Below are 27147 nucleotides of genomic sequence, written 5' to 3' on the forward strand. Positions count from 1 at the left end.
GGAGGTGTGGACAAGCCTACTGGACAAAGCAAAGTGGGCAAAAGTTCAACAGAGAGAACTTCAGGGCATTTGGGACAACGCAGGGCTCCCAGGGCTGCAGCAGAGGCTGCGTGGTGGTGGGGATGGCGGGGGGTGGCAGGAGGGGCAGCCAGGCTGACAGGAGCCAGTGCAAGCTGTGGCCAGGGGTTTGGGGGCTTCGGAAAGATCATAAGTAAGACAGTGGCATGATCCAGGTTAGTATTTTAGGAAGATTATTCTGGCCTCAGTGGAGGAGAGACTGGATATTGGGGCATACAAGGGAAAGCAAAACCAGCAGCCAAGAGAACCTTTAAAATCATCCAAGCAAGAGCTTATGCACCTAGGGAGAGGGACTGGCCTGATGACATCAGCCAGTAAGATTTGGGAAATGTATTCTCTTACTGTACATGCAGGGCACCCTGTGGGAACGACTCTGAGATCAATGCCTAGAAGCAACAGTAGACAGGAGGGAAGAAAAGAGTACTGGAGTCATGAGTCTTCGGTGGCTAAGCTGTGGCTCTGTGACCTTGGACAATTGTCCGACCTACCTGAGCCCCCACTGGGACTGCTGTGAGAATAAAATGAGTTAATATATATTTTTTAGTTCTCTATAAATATAGAGTGAGAACCCGGAGTAATGTGGGGTGGTTTGAGCTTTTGCACATTAAGAGATAGAAACCAAGGCTGCAGAAGGTTCAGAGGAGAGCAATGGGGTGATTAAGGGGTTGGAAAAGTTTCTTTATAGAGACAATGAAAATATCAGAGCTCTTCAAATTCAATGGGAGTCCGCCAAAGTTTAGGCTTTATAGCACAGAAGTGGGGAAGGACTCAGGCAGACTGCCTGGGTTCAAATCCCAACTCTGCCGTTTGAGATCCTCGTAGTGTCTTGGACAAGCTGCGTAGCCTCTCTAAGCCTCAGTTTCCTCATTTGTCTAATGGGAATGAGAATCATGAGCTGATTATTGTGAGGATTAGATGGCATAATAATGACCTAACTGTTGTGAAGATTAAATGACACAATGCAAGTGAAGAGCTTACTACAAGGAGTGACACAAGATGAGCACTCAATGTTGGTTATGAACGTTAACTGGGAAGAGGGTGTCCGTGCAGTGAGTCCCCAGATCCCGCACAGCAGGTGAAAGGATACCTCCCCTGTACTTGAAGAAATATGTTGTGGCAAATAAGGAAAGGTAGAGTGATCCCATGCCGTGGATGGAAACTGATAAAATTCATCATACCAAAAGTGTGGGCAACTCTGGACTCTCGTCCTTCAGGTCAGCAGTCAGCAGCAGTCCTGCACTGTCATACTCCCTGGGTCACTTGCATACACCAGTGCTTTAAGGTTCATTTGTAAAGAACAGAGCACAGGGAAGGAAGGAGGGAGGGAGAGCCCTCAACTTTGGCTGCACTTACATGGAGAAAGTTTTTGTTGCCAAGACAGCCTGAGACAGCTGTGTATTCTCTGGGTCCCAGAGTGGTCCCTGCACAGTGTGTGCCCCAAACTACACATGGCAGTATGTTTATCCTCACTGTGAGAGGAAGAGCTGACACATCAATTGTACTCAGGTCTGATCCCTTGCAGCTTTCGCTGTCACCAGAAACCCTCCCCCGAGATACAGCTGAATAATGTACTGCGTGTCTTTAGTTGGTCTAACTTGTAGGGCTGGCAGCCTGGAACGTAGTCATTGCAAATGATACTAATCTCTGAGCTGAATTCCAGAGCGAAATTGCTGCTACAGATGCCATAATTACATGTAGCAGATGCTTATTTTGCGTGTACTATATGCAAAGCACTGCATATATTGGCAACACTTGCCCAAAGCCTAGAAAATAATGACAATTGTTTGCTGTGGTATTATGCTTTACATCTTATATCTGTACTCTTAACAGGGAAAGTTTATTGAGTACTCACTGTGCACCAGACACTGTGTCAGTGCAAACCTTCAAACAACATTCTAAGTATTGTTACTACTCTCTAGTGTCAGATGAGAAAAGTAGGGGTTAGCTATGTTCAGTAAATTACCCAAGAGTCACGTAGCTAGTGCGTGAGGAACAGGATTCATATATCCAGGTCTGTCTCTCGAGGTCCTGGCTTGACCACGACTCCACACTGTCTCTTAACTCTAACAATAACTTTGTGAAGTCATCGTTATCATTCCATTTTTATAGATGAGACAGCAATGCCCAAAGGGGTTTTCTTTAAGTCACAGTTAGTAAATGGCAGAGTCAAGACTCAAAGCCAGATTCTCTGACCCAGTCAGTATTCACTTTGTTTCTTGGTGCAACTCCCTTCCCTCAAGTCAGAGAATGCCTGGGCTGCTAAGGAAACAGGCTTGCCAGTGCTGAGTGCCCTTTGCTGAGACAGAGTTCAGTGGCAGCCCCCAACTGTTCAGGCCACTGCTCAGGCTGTTTGGGAGGGGTAAGGGGCTTTCTCCACTCAGAGGCACAGTACACCCTCAGTTACACCCACATAATGTTGTTTTGCTTTTGACCTAAACTTCCAAAGCTACAAACACCTCACTCAGCCAGTGCTATGTGAACTAAGGACATTTGACTAATTATATCACCATCCATGAGGTGAGGGGGTCAAACCCCGTCTATCCTTTTATAATGTAGAGAAACAGAAGCTGCATGCTCCCAAAAGGAGACTAGCGAAATGATTGCAGAGAAGCTTAAATCCATGTGCCACCTGAATTCCACCTGGTTGTTAATCTCCATTTTGCATTTCTAGAATGCCCACTTTCTGCAACATCTCAAAGGTGAACCATGTGCACGCCAAGAAGGTGACCTCAATGCTTGTGTTTCAAGGTCCTAGTCTAAGCTCTGTCTCTGTCATCCTAGAGGGGTTGGCGCAAGTCACTTGAACGTAGAGCACCCATTCTCCACTAAGATTAAAATGTTTACCCCTTTTGTCTACTTCTTAGGAAGGCTGGAATAATAAATAACTGTGTGAACCATGTTTCAATATCCTAGAAGGAAAGATATCATAGAAACAATTTTATGATAAGCATCACTGAGAAAGATATATTAGCACCAACAGTGTGATGATTGAGGTAGAGTTGAGTGAATACCAACATTTCAGTGGTTGGCGAGAGGGATGAACACCTCCAGTTCATCAGGAAGAACACTATTTTGTACCCGGGTTTTAGACCACTACTGTTCACAACACTTCTCTGCCTCCCACTTTTGGGAAAAATGCATAATCTAATGCAGACCTTAGTCAAGAGCAAAGAGCTTTTCCATTCTATAGATAAGGCAACTGGGTCCCAAGAAAGTGAAATCCCAGTTTTCTCGCAGTAAGGAGCATCTTCTCCTTTGGTCATCCAGGAAGCTGCTTAGGTGCTCCTTGGAAGAATGTGCTCCATGGCCCTAGGAGCTAAGAAGCAACAAGGTATACCTTCTCCCTCTTGTAGAGCCTCTGCCCTCCCAACCCTCTAGTGCAGGGGTGTCTAAACTTTTTTCAACATTTTTTACCAAGGGCCATATGCGGTAAAATACACAAACAGCTGGGCCACTCACTCGAGGTGAAGTACGTATTGCCTCACCTGGTTTATTGAAGTAAACTAAATATATTTTTGGAATTTACTGCGGGCCAATTAACAATGGATTGCGGGCCGCAGTTGGCCCGCAGGCTGCAGTTTTGACACCCCTGCTCTAGTGCATCTGTCCATATTCAGGCTCATTCCAGTCTGAGACCAGTTGTCGTTGATCTAGGAGATCCTGGCAGCTCGGCTGTCAGCTGGCTTCAGGGCCCTCCAACAGAGCCCAAACTCCAGGTTCCAGCCTCTCTTATAATTAGGTGTTTTAATTGTGTGCCCTGTTTATACTCAGCCAGAACTGTTGTGCTGGCTTAGGCCTCACACGAACAATGGCTGCCTGGCTGCAACCCTGCTTTCCCCTGGGAAGACAGTTTTTATTGTGAAGGGGATGAAGGCTGAGGCCATGCACCTCAGCTTTCTGCAGGGGATTGGGAGCCTGGGCCCATCTTCCAGGATAACCTTGGCTAATACTAGTGCTCTTCTTTTCCCTCGAATGCCCTTTTAATTCACTGGGCTCCACATCACAGCCGTCATTGCTGTACCTCCTGCTATGCCAGTGCAAGAAGCCTCTAGAGCAGGGTGTCCACACTGCGGCCCGCGGGCCAACTGCGGCCTGCAATCCATCGTTAATTGGCCCGCAGCAAATTCCAAAAACATATTTAGTTTACTTAAATAAACCAGGTGAGGTAATATGCACTTCCCCTCGAGTGAGTGACCCAGCTGTCTGTGTATTTTACCGCATATGGCCCTTGGTAAAAAATGTTGAAAAAAGTTTGGACACCCCTGCTCTAGATGAATAGTGGGAGGCATGAATATTTGATCCCATGTAAAACCAATTACTGCAAACAAAAGGAGTCAGATCACTAAAGTAAAGCCTCAACTAACTAGAATTCTATGTTCCTTTGAGCTGAAATTATATCAACTGAAAGTATAATAAAATAGGGAAATTATTACTTAATAAACACAAGGTATTCGAAATGTTTATACTAACACATGGAATCCATTCTCTTTTCAAACCTAATTTTCTTCTTGGCTCACCTCATGTCCTATACATCTGGCCCCATTTAGTAGAACCATGCCGATAGGGCCATCTACCTACCCTATCCCTAGGTACCCCTAAGGTACCACGTACTACATAAGGATAGTTACCCTCTTTGAATGTTGTCCAGTGTTGTAAAGGAGATAAGACACAGAAAGCATTCAGAGAACAAGCCCAACTGGTGAGAACATATTATATCGTGTAAGATGACCACTTTGGGCATTGCTGTCTCATCTATAGGCACTAAGAATGCCAGGGTTAGTCGGGCTTGGAGTTACAGACAGGGTGACCTCAAGGTAGCAGGTGCAATTTGAAGAAGTAGAAGAAGAAAGGACATGAGTGGGGCAGAGGCATATTTGTAACAGGAATAATGTTTCTCACCTCAGGAAGATCCTATGTGATAATCATGCAATAGGTGCTTCCTAAGCAAATGCGGCATGTAATAACATCAAATACTAGAAGACGGAGATAGGTCTTGATATCATAGACAGTGAGAAGCCATTTTACTCTTTCCAGCACAGGGACATAGTCATGGTGTGTGGGCAGAAATTTTTGCTTGGAGGTATGCATGATGGATTGAAGTAATGATCCCAAGGCAGAGAAAGCAGTTGGAGAAGGCAAAATGTTTTTAAGGATTATAGTAGTGGGACACAAAAGCAACTTAGGGCAAGGTCAATAACACACACACACCCAACTCTACATAGTGTCCAAAGTACTTTTTGTTGTAATATAAATATCCCATTTGGTCCATTTAAACAACACCTTGGGGATATAGTATTATTACTCCCATTTTACAGCTGAAGAGACTGAGACTCAAAGAGGCTGATTGACTCATCCCCACTTGCCCTTCTTATTGGGATCTGGACTAGAACCTGGGTCTTCTCTTTCCCAATCCTCTGTTCCTGCCAGTACATTTAACTAATTCTTCTCTTATTGTTATGGTTTTTCATATCCCTCTTAGCACCCAGCCTAGGAGAGTATCACTGGGTACTCAAAAACTTCTAAGAGAATGAACATTAGGAGAAGTCAGAGTTTCTTGGAAGAAGTCTGTCTGCTGTGTAATTTTTTAAAAATAAATTTTATTGGGGAACAGTGTGTTTCTCCAGGTCCCATCAGCTCCAAGTCACTGTCCTTCAATCTAGTTGTGGAGGGCGCAGCTCAGCTCCAAGCCCAGTCGTTGTTTTCCATCTTTTGTTGCAGGGGGCACAGCCCACCATCCCATGTGGGAATTGAACCGGCAAACCTGTTGTTCATTCAGAGCTCGCGCTCTAACCAACTGAGCCATCCAGCTGCCCTGTAATTTTTAATTACTAGCATAACTGTACTGATACTACTGTGTTCTCTACTCTATCTAACCTGCCTATCTATGAATTCAATAAATGCATTCAATAAATTAAGTGCCAATTATATGCCAGGCACTTCAGTAAGAACTTAAGATATAGAAATGAACAAGGCCTAGTCCCTGTTCTTGGGAGCTTACATTCTAGTGTAGCACTGTCCAAGGGAACATTCTGTGATGATGACCGTGTTCATTCATATCTGAGCAGCCAACATGGTAGCCAGTAGCACTTGAAATGCAGCTAGTTTGACAAGGAATTGAATTTTTAATTTTGTTTAGCATGCAGTTACTGGCTAGCGTATTGGCCAGCACAATTCTCATGAAATACTTTTATAGACAATAGTGAGGAGAATTCCAAATGTTACACTCAATTGCCAAGAAAGGCAAACTACAGGGAGAAACAAGTCTTTTCCTTGCAATGCTAGAGACTGCCTTTTTAGCATATCACTGCCACTCCAGAAGTGGAGATGGGCCATGTAACTTTCTGTCTTCTCCTCGAGGAAATTGTATTCCTCATAAGCTAAAAATGCCACCTCATTTTCCTGAAGAATCATTCTCTTTGGATCTTAACTGCTGAACACAGAAGAGTAATTGAAGGAACCTGATCTGTGTTGCATCCAGGAAAGCAGCTGAAGGAGTCAGACAGAGCATGAATGGCTCGGAAAGAGAGAGTATATGGTTTCTTCAAGCTGGAATGAAGCAGAGCGAGGCTTTAAGCTGCCGCCTGTAGAGAGGGCTACAGTTTGAAATGACTACTTTACACTATACTGGGTATTGTAAGTATGACTCCTGCTTTGGTCTGTGTCCTCAATGCCCACTGAGGATTCTCCATGACCCCTCCCTCCCTCCCTTGCAGGACACGGCTCATGTTCAACCCAAACGTAGTACCACACCTAGTACCATCTTTAATCCCTTGCTGCCATCTAAGATTAAAGAAACAGCCCAACTTCCTCCCCCTGGTGTGTGGAAGGAGAAGAGAATCCACAGCACAAACCCACAGGCTATTAGAACTGGAAGGGGCCTTTGAAATCCATGTAAGACCCTTTTGGTTTTCCACAACTCCATGAAATTAGGGGACTTGCCCAGGGTCAAACAGTGACAGCAGTGTTGGAACCAGAACCCTGGCTGCACCACCAGCTCAGTTATTCTGCTAGGGCTGCACAACAGCCACCAGGGTGGAAAGAAGACCTAGATTGGAATGTTGGAGTAGGTCCATGCCAAGGATTTGTAAGTCCTGGGTTCTAAGTTAAGATCTGTACCAACTCAAAAATTAAAGAAGTCATTTTTCTTCTTTAAGCCTTCGTTCCTTGCTGTACAAAATGGAGAAGTTAGACCACATGATTTTTCCTCTTTCACAGTCCAATAGTGAACATGTTTGCATAGGTTTCAATGAAACACATTTAAGGAAGTTAATAACCCACTGTCACCTCAAACTGCACATTACTGTGAATTGAGCTTAATACATAAGCGCAAGGAACACGCAGCCCCTGTCTTCTCTCAGCATCTCAGTTTTCCACCATGTCCATAACAAATATTCAAATAACCCAAATAGTAATGACGTTTTGATTTGTAGCCTTCTGTGGAAAGGGCCTGCACATTTTATGTATGTATATTTTTTAAGGAAAGTGAGGATTAAGTTTTGGGTAGGGGGAGGCAACTAGAACCAGAGAGTGTGGCCACTCAGAGTGAGGGTCTGACACCGAGGGGTTTTGCCAAGCCAGATTCAGAAAAGCTTCCAATATTAATGAAAATCATTCCATAGAGCAGGTTATGCCCTCTGCTCCTGAGAATGCCAAAGAGGTCTCAGCCCCAGCTGTGACCCACTCCCAGACGAAGGCCGCGTCAGCTGGGGCAGAAGCAGACCGGGGGCAGCGATGCATTTAGGGCCTCCTATGAGCTGGGGACATAGTTAACTTACACTTTGAAAGCTTGGGCTCAAAGTCCTATGATTCTAAGACTGGGATTACGTTTAGAGGAGAGCGACCAGAAAAGCTCTTTTGTATGTCTCATGGCTAAAGACAAACATGGTCTAAACATGGATAATTAATTGTAATCTGCTTTGGTTTTCTTCCTCACCGGTTAATTTGATTGTCTGTTTCCTGGGGTTTGGAGATTATTACAGAAATCGTTTGTATCCAAACATTGCAGTGACCTTCCCTGTTACCGCGAAAGGCGCTGGACACAGGACAGAGGTATTCCTTGGCAACTCATGAGCTGGTTAAGAAGATGTTCAGTTAATTCGATGGAAGGAATCAAGCTCGACATTTAGGCCTAAGCATTACCATATGTTGGCCTAAGAGGACTCAAGGCCAACTGCAGTCAGGGGTAACATTTGAATGTGGCAATAAGAATGAACTGCTTGAAAAAGTCTTATAAGCTGTGGCCTTGAAACTCCTGCAGTTACCTGGAGCTGAGTCAGGTCCTCTTTGTGTACTTTCTTCCTCTCCCTGCCTCATCCCTACGGTACCCCATTTATTTCTGGGTGTCTAGTTCTTAGATCCCAGGGAAGGGAGTTATGTTTGGCTTTTGGCAGACACCCCACCCTTCACATCATGGGTGGTTCTAGCTGTTCTCAAAGGCTGTAGTGCCCCAGTGTGGAGGCCTGTGGTAGGGCCCGGGACACCCAGCATGGAGGAGGAGACGACCGTGGGGCAGCAGATCAGCTGGCCTGACAAGACCGCACTGTGGGACCCAAGACAAGCCAAGATATTGTCTCCTGGTGCTGTTCCCTATGAAGGGGGTTCCAAGGCCTCCCAGCAGATTAGCATTGCCAGGAGCTCAGGAAGTCGTGCTAGATCCAAGGAAATTAAGCAGCACAGTGTAAGCAGAAAAGGCAGTGGCACGGCTTCATAACGTGCCAAGAGCGCAGACTGGGTCCCTATGCTGTCGAGACTCTTACCCTTGTAGGTCTTACGGTGTTTCCCCGAAAATAAGACCGGGTCTTAGATTAATCTTTGCTCCAAAAGACGTATTAGGGCTTATGTTCAAGGGATGTCATCCTGAAAAATCATGCTAGGGCTTATTTTCCGGTTAGGTCTTATTTTGGGGGCAACACGGTAGTTTCTTATCTGTAGTATGACAGAATTGAAGTGATCTTGATCTCAAAGTTCTGAAATTCTGTGAACATCCTAAATGTCGTATCTTAGTAAATATACTGGGAGCAGATCCTGAAATCACAGACGCACACATGCGCACACACACCCATGGGTGCACACATATACACCATCACTTATGGATGCCTGACAAGGTCATGGGCATTAGTAGACATCTGATCAATTTAGGTATTCCAGACTGTGGGAGACTAGACGAATAGGCTGCATATTCTCTGTTCATAATATAAAATTAATAATGTCCTACTGGTCTGTTTCCTTCCCGCCTAAGGCTGAGGGAGGGCGGGCTCCTGAGGTTTAAGGGCTCCAAGCGCTCTGAAGCCCAGTGGGAAGACAAGACCTTATTAAAACAAACAAATCAACAAACAAGCAATCCAGCCACTCCTTTGAAGGAGGCATCCTCAGGGTTCCCAGGCTGGCAAGGGTGGCAGTGTGTTCACTGCTTGCCAAAGCCCTATTCCCTGAGTTCTGAGAGCTGAGGCATGGGGAAGCAGGTGACATGACAAAGGGTTGATGGTCTGGGGCACGAGTCGGGTCAGCAGACAAATGGGAGCCTGGAGAGTTTGGGACCTCTCTGACTTCCTGGCACGTTTGGTAAAGTCCCATTTATAAGATAGAAAGTGCCCCGTTAGAGGGGAAGCAGTAAGTCATTTCAGGAAACTGAGCCTGACCTCTCAGCAGCTTAGCAATGTTGGAACAGAATTTCCTGGAATTTCAGCTGCAATGTAAACCTCTGAGTAATCAGCCAAGAACTGTTTTACAGACGGATTTTATCCAGGAGAATCTCAAAGCAGACTTAGCCTCAGAGTTGAGGAAAGCTGGGGAGGACAGTCGAGGGGGAAGAAGAGACCTGTACCAGGCGCTGAGCCAGCCACTTCTTTATGCCATTTCAAGTGACATAACAGAGCAGTGTATTCAGCCTCAGTTTACCTAGGCGGGGACTGAGTTTAGAGAAGTTAGGTCATTTACTCGCGGTCTCGCAGATTTAGAGGAGTAGCCGTGGTTTCCAGCCCCACTCTGTCTGACTTGGAGACTATGTCCTGGCCACTCCATTCTACCTACTCCCTTAAGTACCAAGCTATGACTCCTAGCCATGAATGGCTTAAATCAAATTTAACTGGTGGCGGGAATGAGATGAGGATATATTCATGATGAAGGAGTCAGATCAGCCACTTTCAATTGGTTCTGAGACTGGTGCTTCCCATCTCCTGCATTAAATGCCTATTTTATTCCTTAATTCTGAGGTTGATTTTACCAGCTCATGCCAGCCATTGCTCAAGCAATGTTACTTTCCTGACTATTTCCTCTTTCCTGTAAAGCTGGGTGTATTCGTTTTCCATCACTCAACATTAGAACCTTAGTGACTTAAAACACATTCATTTATTATCTCACAGTAGGCCAGGAATCCTGGCTTAGCTGGGTCTCTTCTCAGTCTGCTTACAATCCAGCTGTTGGCCAGACTGCCTTCTCATCTGGAGGCTCAATTAAGATCCACTTCCAACCTCATTCTGGTTGCTGGCAGAATTCATTTCCTTGTGGTTCTAGAACTAAGGGTCCCAGCTTTTTGCCAGATGTTGGCTAGAAGCCACTTGCAGGTCCTAGAGGCCACCCACAGCTGCCTGCCATGTGGCTCTCTCCACAGGCAGTTCACAACATGCTGCTTATTCAAGGCTAGCAAGAGAGTGAATCACTCAGAGCCTTATATGTGTATCATAATGGAATCGCAGGAGTGACATCCATCACCTCTGCTGCATGAAACGACCCAACCACAGGAGCGATATCCATCACTTCTGCCATATTCTATTGGAAAGCAAGTCTTGGGTCTCACGTACACTCTAGGGGATGGGATTACACAAAGGAATGAATATCAGCGAGTGGGATTACTAGGGTGTCACTTAGGGTCTGTCTGGCACACTGGCTATCTACTTTTAACATATTCATAAAGTTCACTTTAAAAAAACTATTTAACACCTACTATGTATTAAATATTATGCCAGCAATTAGGGCTAAAAAGAAACAAACAAACTGGTCTCTGCTTTAAGTAGCTCAGTGTATTGTGGAAGACTGGTCATTTAATATAATGTGGAAGGTGCTGTGATACAACCAGGTACAGGGTGTTATATGGATGGCCAGACCAGTCAGGCCGAACTTCCTGAAGGAGAGAAAACCCATCTGGAGTGTTAAAGATGGGAAGTAGCCAGGTAACTGAGGATGGAGTTGGCCTTGAGAAAAAGGAGTGAACAGGAAAAAGGTAAGAGCCAAGGAACAGAATGCTTGTTGGTAAAGCTGAAGAGTTGATAGGAATGAGGCCATGGAGAGCCCAGTGTGCCTTGGTGAGGGGTTTATACACTTCTGGAAATGAAGGTCTTTACAAACAGGATGCGGTTGCTTTATACCCTGGATGGCAGCAGGTAGCTAAACTGGCCAGTCCCCTTTGCTCTGTATCCCTGTAGCACTAAAACTCCTGTCTTTGCCCCTTCGTATCACACATGGAACTCTACTGGTCACTGCTTCGTACACTGAACTTTAAGACTGTCCACTTCTTTTGCTAGCTTGGATTTCTAGCTGCACAGAAATCTCTTGAAGTAAATGACCAGCAGAATGGGATTTGACCTGCAAGACTATTTGCTCTCATGAAATTTGGTGCACATGTAAGACTTAGGTATCCCTCTGCCTTACATTCTCCCTCAAAGGTTCACCCAAGAATCTATGAAAACCCATCCTCCTGATCGAAAACTCTTATCTTAATTCTTCAAATGCAGGACCTGTTTTCATTTACCCACATACTCCTTTTGAAACTGACCTTAATCATTCAATGGAGGGAGAGGTGTCGAGGGGGGAGATTTGGGGGAAGGGGTGATGACAAGAACATGGTTTTGAAAATCAGAACTGATTTGATCCCAGCACTGCCAGTGACAGACTGTATGCCTCGAACACATACTTAAGCTTTCTCCACCACAGTTTCATTATGTGTAAATGGGACGCAGTGATCCCGACCCCACTAAATTGGTTTAAAGATTAAATAAGACGACACCTATAATTCACACAGCCCATAATGGTGCTCCATCAATGTTAACTTCCTTCTCTTTCCAACATCTGTTTGTTGAAGTGGTCGTATAATGATTTCCCTTAAGGACAGGGGCCAGCCATGTTTTCTTTTTTAATTAAATTTATTGGGGTGACAATGGTTAGTAAAATTACATAGATTTCAGGTGTGCAATTCTGTATTACGTCATCTATGTATCATATTGTGTGTTCACCACCCAGAGTCAGTTCTTCTTCCATCACTATGTGTTTGACCCCCTTTACCCTCTTTTACCATCCCCCCTCCATGTTTTCTATCTTTATATTCACAGCCCTTCACACAGTGTCTGGTAACAGTGGTTGACACAACACATGCTGTTGAAGGAAAGAGCAACGAGCAAACAAATGAGAAAGAAATGCAGTCATGTTTTGTAGCAATTTCCTGTGGAAGATCATCACTGCACTTCACTTTACCATGATCCAGAAACAGTGGCCACTGCTGGTGCTGCCGTCCCTCTGCTCAGGAGGACACGTGGCCAGTGGCTGAGCACATACTTGAATCCCATATCTTCCTCTTTTCAGCTGTGGGACCTGGGCCAAATTCTACAATCTCTCTGAGCTTCACTTTCCTCATGTGTTCAGTGAGGGAAATAATGGCACCTACCTCAAAGGGCTGAGTAAGGACTGAATGAGATCATTTATATTTAACATATTTAGTATAATGCCTGCCTCCTTGTAAACACTCAATACATGTTAGCTAATAAATCACTTAGGTGAAAAGGTACAGAATGGTGACAATGGCTTTGTTTGGTCTGTGTATTTGTCTCTGACCCAGCAAAGCTGTGAATCAGAGCCTCTCATGTAGCTTGGGGTTGAAACCATTTCAGAAGGACTAAAACTCGCCCATGTCTAAGTATTTTTAGCTGATTTTAGTAGCTTAGAGAGTGAGGAGGTGGAAATGGGAAGAAGAAAAAAATTGGTCTCTGCAACCTGAAACGACTTTTCATTTTTATCTGTTTCTCCCAGATCTTTTTTTTTTTTTTTTTTTGCGTGGGTGGGGGTAGGGCTGTTCCCTCTCTCTGTTTTAACTCCCACTTTCCAATTGTTGCAGTGGAGATTTACTGCGTAGACTCTTACCTCTCCTTCACTCCCTAAGACCCAGTGGAACCTCAGATTTCTGGACAGGAACAAGCAGGTCAGAGTTCTAGTCCCTCCTCTGTCCTATGCTGTCGTGTGAATTGAACAATTTTCCCAACCTCTCTGTTGCCTTCTTTTCCTTATCAGTGAAATAAAAATAACAACAATGTTCTGCCTGTATCATGGGGCTCTTAGGAGGATCCATAAGTGATTATATAAAAGTCTTGAGCTTCAGCACGACAGTGGCGCTGGTGCTACATGCCGTTTCTATCGGTGAGCTCCATCTTTTTCCCTTGGCTTGTCCTGCCTCCCTGAGTGCAGTCACCGCCTTCTCGCCTTCAGTATCTTCCTGAAGAAGCTTTCATGACTTCCCCACACCTTGGAGCACTTCCACGTTGGCCTGCCCACCTGAAAGGCATCAGGGGGTTCACTGTGTCTCTGTATTAACCTCCTGCCCTCCACAGTGTCCCACAGGGACATAGTCTCTTTTATTCCATAGACATCTCTGCCCCCGAACCAGCTGGACTTTCCTCTGTAGGGACACAGAGACTCTACACAACAACACTGCCCCTCCAGGGGTGCCAAATTTCCAGGGTTTTCTATAGAACCTGTAACTTAGAAACAGAATCTTCTGGACTGACAAAGAGTCAGAGACTGATGCCTTAAACATGAAACTGAACTAAGCGGTTGGTTAGAGCACTAGCCCACATTCCATCCTCAGGTGTCTCTTGGAGAAGGAAAAGTGTATGAAAGCATACAGAAATGGTGAAGTCCTGGAGAGGAGATAGTCATAAAAGTATAATTTATGGCCATATTTGTTGAACACCTATTATTATAGGCATGGGACTACACCAAGTGTTACTGTAACATTCATGATCTCATTTAATCTGATTTGGGGATCACTGTGTCCCCAGCTTGCTGTATGTCCTTGGGCAAACAGAAGCAACATCTGATCCTGTTTTTCAGGGAATGATAATAGTTCATCATGTACAATGGATTGAACTTTTGAAACTTTTACACTTATTTCCTTGGGAGGTAGGTTAGATGGGAAGGAATGGTATTACTCTGCAGAGTGGGGAATAAAGGCCCCACAAGGAGTATAAGTAACTTAGGATCTTAGGCATAGAGGGAAAAGGGAAGCCTGGCCAGCCTTCCCCAGTGCCTGATGACTAGACACCCAGCTCAGGGCTGTCTCTCCTCTCCTTGGATACTTTCAATGAGTGGTAACTTTGTTCCTCCCCTGCTCAGAACCACTCAGCGACTCTCCACTGCCTTCCTGATGGAAGCTAAACCCCCACTGCCGGCTTCCCAACAATGTGGCTTGTGTCCTCCTCTCCAGTGAAAGCTGTCCAATAGACTTGCTCTACAATGGTCACCTATCACTGGCTGGTTTCCCCTCTGCATTTTTTCTTGTGTTATTGTCTTTTCTGGAAAGCTTTGCTCTCTCCTCAAATCCCGTGCATTCCTCAAGACCTTCCCACATGGCTATAGATCATGTTAGCAGAGAAGGGATCTGGGTCTTCTGATGCCCAATCTTGAAATATTCCTATTAGCCTGGAACTTACAGACATTTATTCTAGGAAAACTGCAAAGGTTGTTAGATAATATGCATAAGCGTATGTGCAGATGTTATTTTTAAGTACCTAGTATGTGCCAGACACTGTGCTGAGCTCTCCAAATACATTATCTGGTATTAATAGTCATTCTGCCCTGCAAGGTGTAGGTATTGTTATCCCTATTTGAGAGACTTGGAAAATGAATCTTAGGTAATTAACTTGTCCACAGTCCTACAACTACGTAGTAAGAGTTTGGCTCCCAAGAATGTGCTCCTTTTACACTGCAAACAGTCCATTTGTGCCTCTGGGCAAAAACTCATTGATCCTGGGGGAAGGAAAGGTATTGTCTAGATCCTAGAGAGACTTAAAACAGAGGCAAAGAGAAATGTGTTTTATTATGTCACCACCCCTGGTGTAATGGCTGGTTTCCCAATTACAAACTGCTGCCTCCCTACAGCAGAGGCCAGAGCTCCATCACCTTTTTAGCAAGAACAAAACGGCCTCTCCACATGGGCTGCTGGGCCCTGCTGCATGAAAACGTTGGGGAACCTAAGAAGCATTTTCCCTGCTAACCACCCCCTAGGGAAAGCTGCCTAATAGCCTCTTTATGACTTGGAAAATCGAGTTTTGTTGATAGAAGAGAAAGAGGGCCATCACTACAGGTTGGAGTTCTTCAACTGGAAGTCCCTCATAAGCCCCCAAATAACTCAGCATTTTTCTTCCTTTTCTGATTAGCTTTATTTAAAAAACCTACAGCATTTTCCTTGCCATTGGCCAGCCTTGGTGGTAGCACCCCTGGCCCCCCAACAGGCTTGCTATTCCATTGATTATTAGATGTACAGGCTACAGCTGCTGAAAGCACAGGCCATTAGCCCCACTAACAGAAAGGGTTCACCACCAGGAGACTGATTCTGAAATTAGGTCTTTATGATCAATATATCGTTCTCCATTAGGTTCATTTCCTCTGAAGGAAATGGGTAGGGCCATTATGGTTTATATTTATTGACAGGCCTCTCCACTGCCTTCTTGCAGCTTCCTGGGGAGGAGGCCCGAGGGGACAGAGACTTCAGAGCTGGAGTAGTTAAGCGGAACTGCCCAGGCTCTTTACAAGCCTAGCTCACTGGCCTGGATGACAAGAGGTGTCTAGACTTCCTTGTGTGAAAGTGACAGAATAAATTATTTTGTTAGGTAGGAAAGAGTGACCAACTCTACCAGGTGCGAAAAAGGTAGCATAAGTTTGGGCACAGGTAGAAGGAGGTTGGACAAGTGGAAGACCTTTCTGAGTGCAAAGGCCATTAGCTAATCAAGAGACATTGTTGAATCCCCTCTTCTTAAGGTCTGTAAGAACAAGAAAGATTCCGTCGAACGTACAACCTTGAAAGAAGTATGATCTTGTCATAAGGAGGAATAAACAGGATGGTCTCAAAACCCTTGGCAGCCACAGGATCACTGTTTATCACTTATGATTTCCTCTTGAGGAAGCCGAACCACTTTATAAATGTCACATCTTTCTTTCTCCACCTCCTTGTGGCAGCATTCATCACCTCCCCTTTGAAGGTGATAAAACTAAAGCGCCAAGTTGGGAAATGGCTTCCTTCAGGGAAAGGGCACCTAAAAACCTGTGTCCATGTTCTAGCTCCTGCTAGGACCCACTGGGCCAATCCTCAATTTTACTTGAACCAGGAAGACTTGGCTAAAATACAACCTCTGTCCCTCCTTGGCTTGTGTGGCTCTTAGCTGCTTCTCAAATGTTCCCCCACATTTGTTTGGCCTCTGAACATTAATTAAAACTGGGACTGAAACTGTGTGGATCTTATTAGGCCCTGGTAGATGAGAGGGTAACCATATCGGAAACTGAAGTCTTGATTAATGGGCAGTGATGGATGAGAGGAGTTGGAGTATGTGAATTCAGGGGATTAAATTGGTAGCTCTGTGTCTCCCATCCTTGGCCTGTGGCATGCCTGGCCTCATGTCGACTCTGTATTTTGTGTCAATCCACTCCATCCTCAGACTCTACTGTTCCTGATGGGGAGATTTACACATGGGGGATACCCTCTCCTGCCAAGAAGCTCCATTCCAACCTGAAAGGCACCCTAGAAGTCTGGAGCAGATCTCCACGATCACACCCAGCAAGAGGTTTAAGGGCAATGTCTCCCTGGGTTTCCAGAGAAGGACCTTGAGATGCTTCCAGGGTTCTAGGCTCAGTGCTTCAACTGCTCAACATGCTCCTTTCACTGATCCACACTTTAGCCACAGCTTCGGAGCCAGCCCTGGATTGGGACAAGCAGAGAGATGATTGGACAGCTGACCTGTCAGGGTAGAGCCACCCAGGTCCAGAGAGGCTCCTCACAATCCCAGCATCACTGTTTGTCGTCAGGGTGTAAGTCTATGAAGTGCTTGGTGCATGAAGGTCTTCAAGCGTTACTAACTGCTTTATTCTTATATTTCTCCTACGAGTGAAACAAATAGATGCAGAATCACCTGCTTGCCCTCTGTTCTCTGGATAGGAAGCTGCCTCGTATCGTATGAACGAGGTCAGCACTGAGCAGGTGATTCTTCATAGAGAACAATAAAAGCCTCTGACATTTCTACCTAAAACCACATTACAAAATAGCATCTCTTTTTCAAATATACCCTAAAAGGATCCCTCAATTTTGCTTAGTGGCACCAATCACCTCTTTCTATGACTGGACTCGCCAACCAGGAAAAATAGGAGCTGGGTTTTACCTAAGTTTGCACATCCCCCAGTCCAGTGCAGATCTAGGGAAACGAATGAGATCTCTGAGTAATTAGGCCATTTTTAAATTGAATTCACAGTGTTAGAGGTGGGAAATTGGACAACTGGTATCCTGGAGGCTGACAACATTCTTTACAATCCTGCAGTTAAGTATTAAATATTTCTAAAAGTTGAGATTGTCTTAGCAACATGAAGGAAATATACTATTTAATTTTGGTTGCATAGGGAGCTTCATCCGTTTGGAGGATTACATACTTGACCCCTTGTCTTCTCTTTTCCTACATAAATAAGTCCTTGGTCACAGAGAACCAATGCACAGAGCAGATGGGATCCTGAGGCCACAGATATATGTCTACCAGCAATCCAGAGACAACTACAGAACAACTTCAAGTAATTTGAATGCTCAACAAATTTGTTTTCTACTTAATGGAATCAAGGTCCTACTATTTTGAGGGAATATATTTGCATTTTTATTAGTATATATGCTATCTATTTTTTTTACATTAGGTTTTAGATACTTGAGGTTTGTCAGGTGCAATAAAATAGAGAATGAACAGTCCTCTGAAGGCACGTGAGATATGTATCACCCTGGAGAACGTGGTGGTTTGGGTTAACCTATCCACCTGAGCCAGGCATGGCTTGAGTATTTACCAACCTGAGTATTGAGTGAGTTGGGAGCTGAAGGGATTCCTTACACAGGAAATAGGAGCTTGAGGGGTGGCCTAAAAGGAATGTCTGGCTTACAAGACAAACAGAGACAAGGACTCAAAGTCAAGCTAACAGAGAAAACGTTAGGAACATAGTACCCCACAACTAGACCAGGTGTATGTTAGTGATTCTTGGTTTAGCTGTTAGCCCAGACCCCCAGATTCTCCACGAAACAATAATTGAGCTTATCACTCATTACCACCCCAACCGAAATTTATCTCTACTCCTGCATTCTCTCTCAGGAATATCCCTACCAATCCACATAGACATTCAAGCTACAGTTCTTATCAGTCTCCAATATTCATCCCATCAATAATCCAAACATCCTTCCCAAATATTCCGTCCTCATTATACTTTAACCTCTCAACATCCCCCTTCTGATGTTGACAAGATTTTCTAAATGTTTTCAAGCATAGTAATAGTCTCCCTTAAGTCCATCCCTCACATGCAAATCTGATCACGCCTCTCCAACCTACCATCTTTCATTTTTCCCCACTGCACAAGGTAATCAGATACATGCTCTCTAAAATAGTACAAAGACCTTCGTGAGCTGTCCTCTGCCTACCTTTTCAGCTGCATTTCTACTTACATCCAACTTTATCATTTTTGATCCAGCATCACTGTGGGGACAGAGCCAGGAGTGTAGTTTCCAGGCTCGCTGGCCTCACATAGAATGGCGCTGGCCAGAATGCCCAGAGGGGTGATGGAGTGGGACTAGAGACCCCACATGACACCCTGCATGACACATGGCGCAGTGAGCAGGATACGGTGCTGGCCAAAGCTCTCCAAAGGGCGGTGGAGCAGTTTGAACACTCAGGCTCAGAAAGACCAGGAGGAGCAGCTGCTGGACAGCTGGACCCCCGTGGAGGGGTGGGAAGATGTGGACAGTTCCCCAAGCAGCGTAGGCCCGGGAAAGAGAAGGTCATTGCTGCCCTGTGGGCTGGGAAGTGCTTACTGAAGCCTTCACCCCTGGGTTGGGGATGACTTGGAGCCCTCGCCCTGCGGAGAGGGCACACATTGTGAGGCTAACGCACAGCCCTGGCGAATGACTGTGGACTATGGGGAATGGGCTCCATCCCTAATTTAATGGACCACTTGACTGTTTGCTTGGGAACGTACCACCATGCAGTGGAACTGGCGGATGTTTGCTTTTGTGTCCCAACCAGCCGCCATCGAGTATATGTAAGAAATCCTGGCTGTGCCCTGAGAACCCTGGCTGTGCCCAGGAAGTCTGGCTGTGCCCAGAGAGAGTGGCAGTGCCCTGAGAGGCCCTGGCTGTGTCTGGGAAGACAGGTGGTACTCTAAGAAGCCCAGGAAGTCTGGCTGTGCCCAGAAGGACCGGTGGTGCCCTGAGAAACCCTGGCTGTGCCCAGGGAACCTGGCTGTATCCAGGATATTGCATTCACCTCCAGGCTCCTCGCACAGGGCCCCTCGTGGAAGGCATTTGTTGCGTAGATTGTGAGGCAAGACCCTGTAGGCGTGGAGTGTAGGGACAGAGCCAGGAGTGCAGTTTCCAGGCTCTCGATGTCACATGGAAAGTTGCTGGCTCAGGTAGTAAATGGCCATCAACTGTGATTGGATGGCCATCAGCTGTGGCTAGTTGGTCATCAGCTGTAACCAGTGAGCCATTGGCCACTAATATAACTGCTGTGGTTACGCTAGCAGAAAATGGAGGCTGCCAAGAGGATGGGGGCTGGCAAGCGCGGATCACAGTTAGCACAGCAGATTACAGCTAGCAAGTGGGGTTAGTTGGTTGGCAGAAAAGCGGATGGCAGGTTGCAGATCGTGTGGATCCTGCTTCCTGTGTCTCCAACCCAGCCGCCAGCGAGACGATAGTGGTATGACTCCCCTACCTATGGCTCCGTGGGTGTTCCTTTTTGTCCTCACCATGTCCTGCGTTCTTATATGGGGAGCAGGACCAGCGACCCCCCGTGCCACCCTGCATGACAATCACCAAACTCTAATTTCCCTGCACACACAATGTTGTCTCTTGCCTTCATATATTAACTCTTGCCATGCTCCTCCACTTCAAATGCCTTTCTCTCCTCCTCTCCCTCTCTAGCGAGCCCTGGCTCTGATTTAAGATTCAGATCAAACATCATTTCTTCTAGGACAATCCCAAACTTTCACAATTTTTAGCATCCTTAGTTTCTCAGTAATTTTTACATAGAGCCTGCAGGCCAACATAAAAACCAAATAGTTCTGTTCATTTACTAGTTAGATCCAAACAACTTAATAAGTATTTATCTCCTAACAACTTAAGGGCCACATGAAAAATAATACACAAAATTCAAAGAAATTAACATTTTTATTTCATTCTTAAATAACCACAACTACTTACTAATGGATGTGTGTGTCTGTTGGGAACTGCAAAACTGCTCAAACCTTCGAATCAGGTTGGACATTGCCACTCTTATTTTCTGTTCCATATTGCTTTTCACTATTCACTTGCTTTTTGTTACAGCTGTTTCCAAAACCCCAGCTTCACAAAAATATGACATCAAGAGGAATACAACACAATCTAATATTGAAACTGTAAATACCTTGAGCTAGTAGCTTATGGGATGTTCAACAGATGATGAATGTTGCTGTGTTTCCCTCAAATATTTAAAACATCTCATGGTACCTCTTGGAGTTTGCTGTGGCATCCCAACCTAGAATAGCTTTTTATACAATTTAAGAACCTCAGCCCCAGAAACTCCCTCTTACTGAGTTAATACCCTTATTCTGAGCTGCCTCGGCACACTGCACAGCTCTATCGTGGCCATGACGATAGTACACTGTAAGAGGATGATTGTGTATCTGTTTCTAACTCTAAGACTGAACTCTATAAGGGCAAGGACCATTCTTTCCTCTTCTTTGTATGCCCAGTGACAATGTAGTGCCTGGCATACAGCTGGTGTTCAGCTGAGAGGAACTGAACTACCAAGAAGGTCAGAGACCATAGTGGACTCCAGTGAACCAGGGTGGCTGCAGGGATGTCTGCCTAGATGACAATTAAACAGGACATTCCAGTCAAGCTTAAAGCCTGTGGTTCTGAGAGGGAGTGAGAATCCTGTTGGACCTGGACATGGGACCAACCTGAGTCTGCTCAAGCAGCCCGCTCCCAGCCAAGGGAACCAGAGGCTATTGTCTCTGAAAGGGCACCAACCAGTCAAACTTTAGATCAAAAAGCTATAGTCAGTACATTTTTGGTTTTCATTTGGTTTCCTAGTAAGAGTTCCTTGTGAGGAGAAGGAAAAAAAGAGAATGGAAAGGAAGGAAAGAAGATGGAAGGAAGAAGGAAGGAAAGAGGGGGGAAAGAAGAAACGTAGAAAGAATGAAGGGAGGAAGAGAAAAACAAATGCTTCTTTGTGTCACGCAAAGTAGAAAGGGAATTTTGCTTTCCAAACCTCCCTTAAAGTCGTAAGGGCATCTCTGTGACAGTGGTTGGTTGGGTAGAGCCACGGTCCTGGGGCCAGACCAAACTTAAACCCAAAATTCAACAGAGTTGGGGGCAGACAGTGGGAGGAACCCCAGCCATATCAGCAAGAGGAAGCAAGGCCATCAGTGGTGCTGCTGGTTCCTCCCAATTTGGCTCATTTCTTCATAGCTGCTTGCCTGATTTTTTGATGAGTCATTACGTTTATCTTTGTGCTGTTCTTCCCCATCATTAGCAGGACATGAGAATTTGCATCTTTTTTTTTTTTTTTTTTTCAAATTCTGCTAAGAATAAACCTTAGACCTAATTGGAAAGGTTAGGCAGGACCAGGATCAGAAATCAAATTTATTTTCTCACACGAGAGAACATCAGCAGTTTACATGTCTCGCAGATTCTAACTATAGAGGTCCAATATAAATAATAAGTTGTTATAATTCCGTGGCTGGACTACTCGCCTTTGGTTTAAAGGGCTACTCCCCCTTCATCTGCTCACGATCTCCAACTCTCTGCCTACTTCTGAGTCACTGAAGATAGCAGCTGTTCAGGCTCAGCCTGGTGTTTGGGGTCCACCCTCACACCCCACCACCTTTAGCATTGGACCCATGGGATGAACCGTAGAGGTGGGAGCTCTATGACAACAGTCTTTCTTCAACGAGGTTGGAGATGTGTTCTGCTGCTGCCCATGTTCAGTTTGTTCTGTGGGCAGCGTTCTGGGAACAAGCTCAACCCAAATCGTTGTTGGCCTGACAGTGGATGAAGGACTAGCAGAGCTCTCTGCCTGTGGCTCACTAGGGAAGGTGGGATTTTACCTCTCCGGCATCCTCCTGCTTAGAGAATCACACACTTCTCAGATCGGTGACTACTTTTTAGAAATTTTCAAAAAAGCAAAAAAACAAAATGGCTTTAGCACAGTACTACCAGGAAGTTCTTTCTAGTAACTAACCCGAGTCCTTTGTGCTATAGCTAAATCTTATTTTATTTTAGCTAATAAAAGAAGGTACATCAGATACAGTAACCTTCCATAAAATTGAAGACCTCTCAGACTTGCCTTCTTCAGAAAGAATAATTTGGATTTCCTTAAACTTTTCATTATGTTTTCACCCAAACCTTTCATTATCTTTCTCAATTGTATTTCTGAGCCCTCTCTAAAACTTGTCTTCTGAGTAACAGAGACCATGACTTAATTAGGTCTTTCATTTCCAGAGAATGCTACTAGTACTTAAAGAAAAATAAATTTCAATAGGATATATTTCACTGGGGGAAGGGCATAGAAAAAAATAAAAGAAATTGGATCATTTATATAAATAGCACATTGTACCACAGAGGAGTTTTCCACTTCCCTATTGTTTTGGAAACAATGGGTCATTTTTGGTTTTTTTTGATGACTTTAATCCCTCAGAGATTCAAACTTCTAAAAGACTATGATTTGCATTCTATTGTGGGTATAGGGCTTCAGGATGGGGGGAAAGAAAAACCCAAGATGTGTGGTCTTTGATTGCCTAGTAAGCAGTAAAGGGAACAGGGTTGGCAACTTGGCAGAAATTAAGCACCTCATCCAGGTGTGGGAATGGGAGGGGCGTGTCTGTCTTCCAGCCTTTTCTGCAGCAACTCTTGTTCCAAGGAGTTCAGAGGCTCTGTCTTGCTTCTCCGTGACTTCATCTTCTGTAAGCAGGCTTGTCTTCCATAATACGGTTCTAGTCGGCTGTGCAAATTTGTTTATCCTGATCATTTGGTTTTTGTGTTTAGATTTTCATGGGGAAAAGGAAGGCATTTAACTTACCTTTGGGCTGTGGAGCAGAGCGACAGAGGCTGGCCTTCAAGTCAGTCTGGAGTCAAGCCTTCACTCAGCTGTCACCTTAGCCAGGATGCTTTGAGCACCTTGCCTTACTTCCTTCCCCTGAATTTCCCTTGTGTAAAGTGAAGAAGTTGGGTCACAGATGATCTCTGAGGTCCCTTCCAATCTAACCCTTATGATGCTTACAGGATCAGTTCCAAATTCTCCATGGAGAGACCAGGAAAAGGAAAGAGTTGGGTTCAGCAGCCAATCAGGAAAAGGAGGCTTTGAAAGAGTGTTGATTTAACTAGAATCCCTTCTCCTGTCTTCTTTATCCCAAGTACCTGGCACTGGTATAGTATAAAGGGATGGGAATGGTCGTCCACTGGTCATCTCCCATGTGTCAGGCACTGTTCAAGACTCTTTATATATGCACCTCACTATAGAGTAGATGTACTAGATGTCTTTCACCACCACAACCCCATGCAAACCCCACTCACCCCTCCCAAGGAGAACCTACATTCTTCAGGTCTCACTTAAAGTGTCACTGTTTAGTGACGCTTTCCCTGACTGCTCAGCCCAGGTTAGGTGTCCTGTCCTGTGTTATGGGTCCCCGTGCTTTCTCTTCATTGCACTGACCACAGATGCAATTAAGTAATTATCTGTAAAATTAATGTTTTCATGTCTGAAATCTTAGCAGGGACCATATAAGTCTTGTTTTTCACTGTATTCCTAGAGCCTAGCACAGTGCTGACAAAGTAATAGCAATTCAGTAAGTATTTCTTGAATAAATATAATCATGAATGCATGGATGGATGGATCAATAGCAAAGTTGGGTACAAACTCAGGACTCTGACTCTTGGAGACCAGTCTGAAATTTCATAAGTGCTCTTACTGTGTGCTTGCGCACAAAGACCTCGCTGCTATAACCGTCCTGAGCTACCACAGCACCATTTGTCAGGCTTTGCATTGTTTCTCCAGCAGTGGGAGAGACAGCAGCACTGCTCTGGCCACTTGTCCCCAAAGATGTCTCTAAAATAGTTGGAGATCATCGATCCAGCCTGAGGCTGTTGGTAGTGGCTGGAGGTGGCTGGGAAGAGGCACTGAATTGAACCAAACCACATGTCCTTGTGGGCATTTAGCCCCCACCTTCTAACACACTTTTCCAAGGGGCTTCAAATAAAAAAACAAAAAAATCGAAAAAAACAAGGTGCTGCAGGGGTTCTGGGTCACTAAAAGTGAGCGGGTGAAAAGAAAGGAGGAAAAACCAAGGCATGACAACCTTTTGGGAAGTAGAATAATACTAGAGTATGGAACCTGTGGAAAATAGACTGCATGGGCTGTCAGGCTGCATGTAGATCCAATGTTAATCCCATGGAAATTAATTACAGGTGCTATGTCCATATGCCCTGCTGTGACCCTCGGGGGGAAAATCCAGCTACAGGTGTCCCCCCCTCACCATTGAGGAGGCTTTGATGTCACCTCACACTCAACTCTTGCGACTGCAATGAGAAACGCTGAGGCTGAAAATATTAACAATAGAAATTTGGTTTTTTTCTTCCAGACAAAAAGCCTTGGCATCCACAGGAGGAAGAAGTGTTCAGGCAGCATGTGACTGGTTGGTATAAAATAAATAAATTGAGAAAATAGCGTATAATTAACTATAAATGTCTGTGGATGAGCAGAGATGTGCAGCCTTTCTCTAATGGACCCTTCCAGGCGGGGAGATAAGCCAAAAGACCATGTGACAAGCTCATTTGTCAAGTAATTGCCTCCTCTGCCCTGGCCCCAGGGTGTGCTTCTCCTTAAAACTGGTTAAAGAAATTCAAAGTATTTCCAAGATAGAGTCCCTATCCCAATATCTGCCCTCCCTCCAGTTACTTTAAGTGTGTGGAAGCTGGGCAAATGAATTTAGAAAAAAACCTCCTTACCTCTCAGGATATTATTGCCCAGGGCAGACCCCACGAGGCGACACTGCTGGAGCTTCCCTTGTCTTTTGGAGGCACATGGGTTGAATCAGACTGAACTGAAGGAACTGGCCAGGTGGGAAATGTCCTGCTGGATTAGGAAAGGATTTGGAGTTTATCTGAGAACGCTTCCTAGAGGGTGACTTTAGGGGTTTTTTAGGGAGTTATGGGCTGCAGATGCAACAGGACACGCACAAAAGAAGTTGGTGTGTCTGAGACTTGGTTATGAAGTGTCAGTTTTGAGGGGAAGATTTTTATTTTTATTAATTCGTCCCCCCTTTCTTCTGCCTCCCCCGCCCCCTCCGGTTCATGCCGTTGTGTCTCAGCCTAGTTGTGTAGGACCCAGCTCCCTGGCCCAGGCTGGTGTTAGGAGCCTTGCCCTCCTCCTGCCCCCCCTTCGGCTGAGGCAGTCGGTCGCCAGTCATTGGTCAGCGGTTCACAGCAGCTCATGGCAGCTCGTGCTGGCTGCCGGCCACTCACGATTGCTCCTGGACACTTACACTGGCCGCTGGCTACTCATGGCAGCACACGGTAGCCCATGGGCAGCACACAGCAGCTCTCGCTGGCTGCCGGCCACTCACACTGGCTGCCGGCCACTCACACTGGCTGCCGGCCTCCAGAGGTAGATTTTTAAAACACAAAAATGAAAAACCTTCCCCTTACAATGCCTGGGTGTTGGGCATATGGAAGGATCTCTTTGAGTTTTTCCTTTTCTTGCACTATTCTCAAACAAGGCCTTCCTGGCTCTCTTCTGCTTTGCAGGTTATTCTCCCACGTGGGCGACCCCTTCCTGGACGACCCTCTACCCCGGGAGTATGTGCTCTACCTCCGCCCCACCGGCCCCTTAGCCCAGAAGCTCTCTGACTTTTGGCAGCAGTCGAAGCAGATCTGCGGGAAGAACAAGGCACACAACATCTTCCCCCACATCACCCTCTGCCAGTTCTTTATGGTGAGCTATGAACCCCCATCCACTGCCCCGGGGAGCCTTATGCTCCATATCCCAGCCCGACCCCTGAGACCTGGAGTCAAAGTCAGAAGCCTCTGGGGAATCTGGCAGAAATAGTCATGGGCTCCTAGAGTTGGATGGGCCTTCAAGGAATCAGTGAGGCTCATGGCTACTCACCCTAGCTCCTCTTTCTAGTATCTGCTGAGGCCCAGGAGCACCCCACGTTTGGTGTGTCATCGTGATGACCGTGTGCTCCTCAGGACTCTCAGGACAAGCTGACCCACTGAGTGACACACTGGTCTGGCAGCTGCCGCAGGAATGGCTTCATTAACCCCACCTCTCCGTTGTCTGTCATCTGCCTTTCCACTCTTACAACAAGGGAAGTGTAGAAATTAGAGAGCTGGGAACAAGAAACATAGTCTATAGACAGGGAAAGCAATTTCAGACATGTCGACATCGTCCACAGGTTTTATCTCATTAGATCTTTTTAGAGATGGCAAAGATATCTTTCACCTGCTGTAGTGACCTGTTCCATAATCCGAGCTATCACAAAGCTTACTTAACGACTGAATTAAATCCCCCTCACTATAATAAATACATTAATCAACTGCAGCTATCTGTGTTGATGGAGAAGAATTTATTTATCCAGGTATAGTCAAGACAAGGCAGACCCAGTGGCTTTTATGGCTGTTTGATACTAAGTGGTTCTGCTCTCTTGTCTGTGCTGTGCTACCTCCAGAGCACACTCCTCGTGGAGTGAACCGTCTTTAAGACAATACTTTGTTTTAATATTTTGGGGTTTTTTCCAGATACATAATATCTCTCTCTGTAC

The 27147-nt window shown here is 45.3% G+C and overlaps 1 protein-coding gene across 2 annotated transcripts in view; it reads left to right on the forward strand.

Annotated features, from left to right (window-relative positions):
• The window catches only part of UBASH3B (ubiquitin associated and SH3 domain containing B), a 138934-nt gene that overhangs the window by 79623 nt on the left and 32164 nt on the right, over window positions 1-27147 (forward strand). For both annotated transcript variants that reach the window (XM_019718584.3, XM_074321919.2), the window contains exons 2-3: window positions 24967-25020; window positions 26132-26318. In XM_019718584.3, coding sequence (XP_019574143.3) covers window positions 24967-25020; window positions 26132-26318 — 241 coding nt within the window. The remainder of the gene's footprint in view (window positions 1-24966; window positions 25021-26131; window positions 26319-27147) is intronic.

Source organism: Rhinolophus sinicus, chromosome 9 (assembly GCF_057876585.1).
Source record: "Rhinolophus sinicus isolate RSI-liver-muscle chromosome 9, RSI-T2T, whole genome shotgun sequence".
NCBI classification, from domain to species: domain Eukaryota; kingdom Metazoa; phylum Chordata; class Mammalia; order Chiroptera; family Rhinolophidae; genus Rhinolophus; species Rhinolophus sinicus.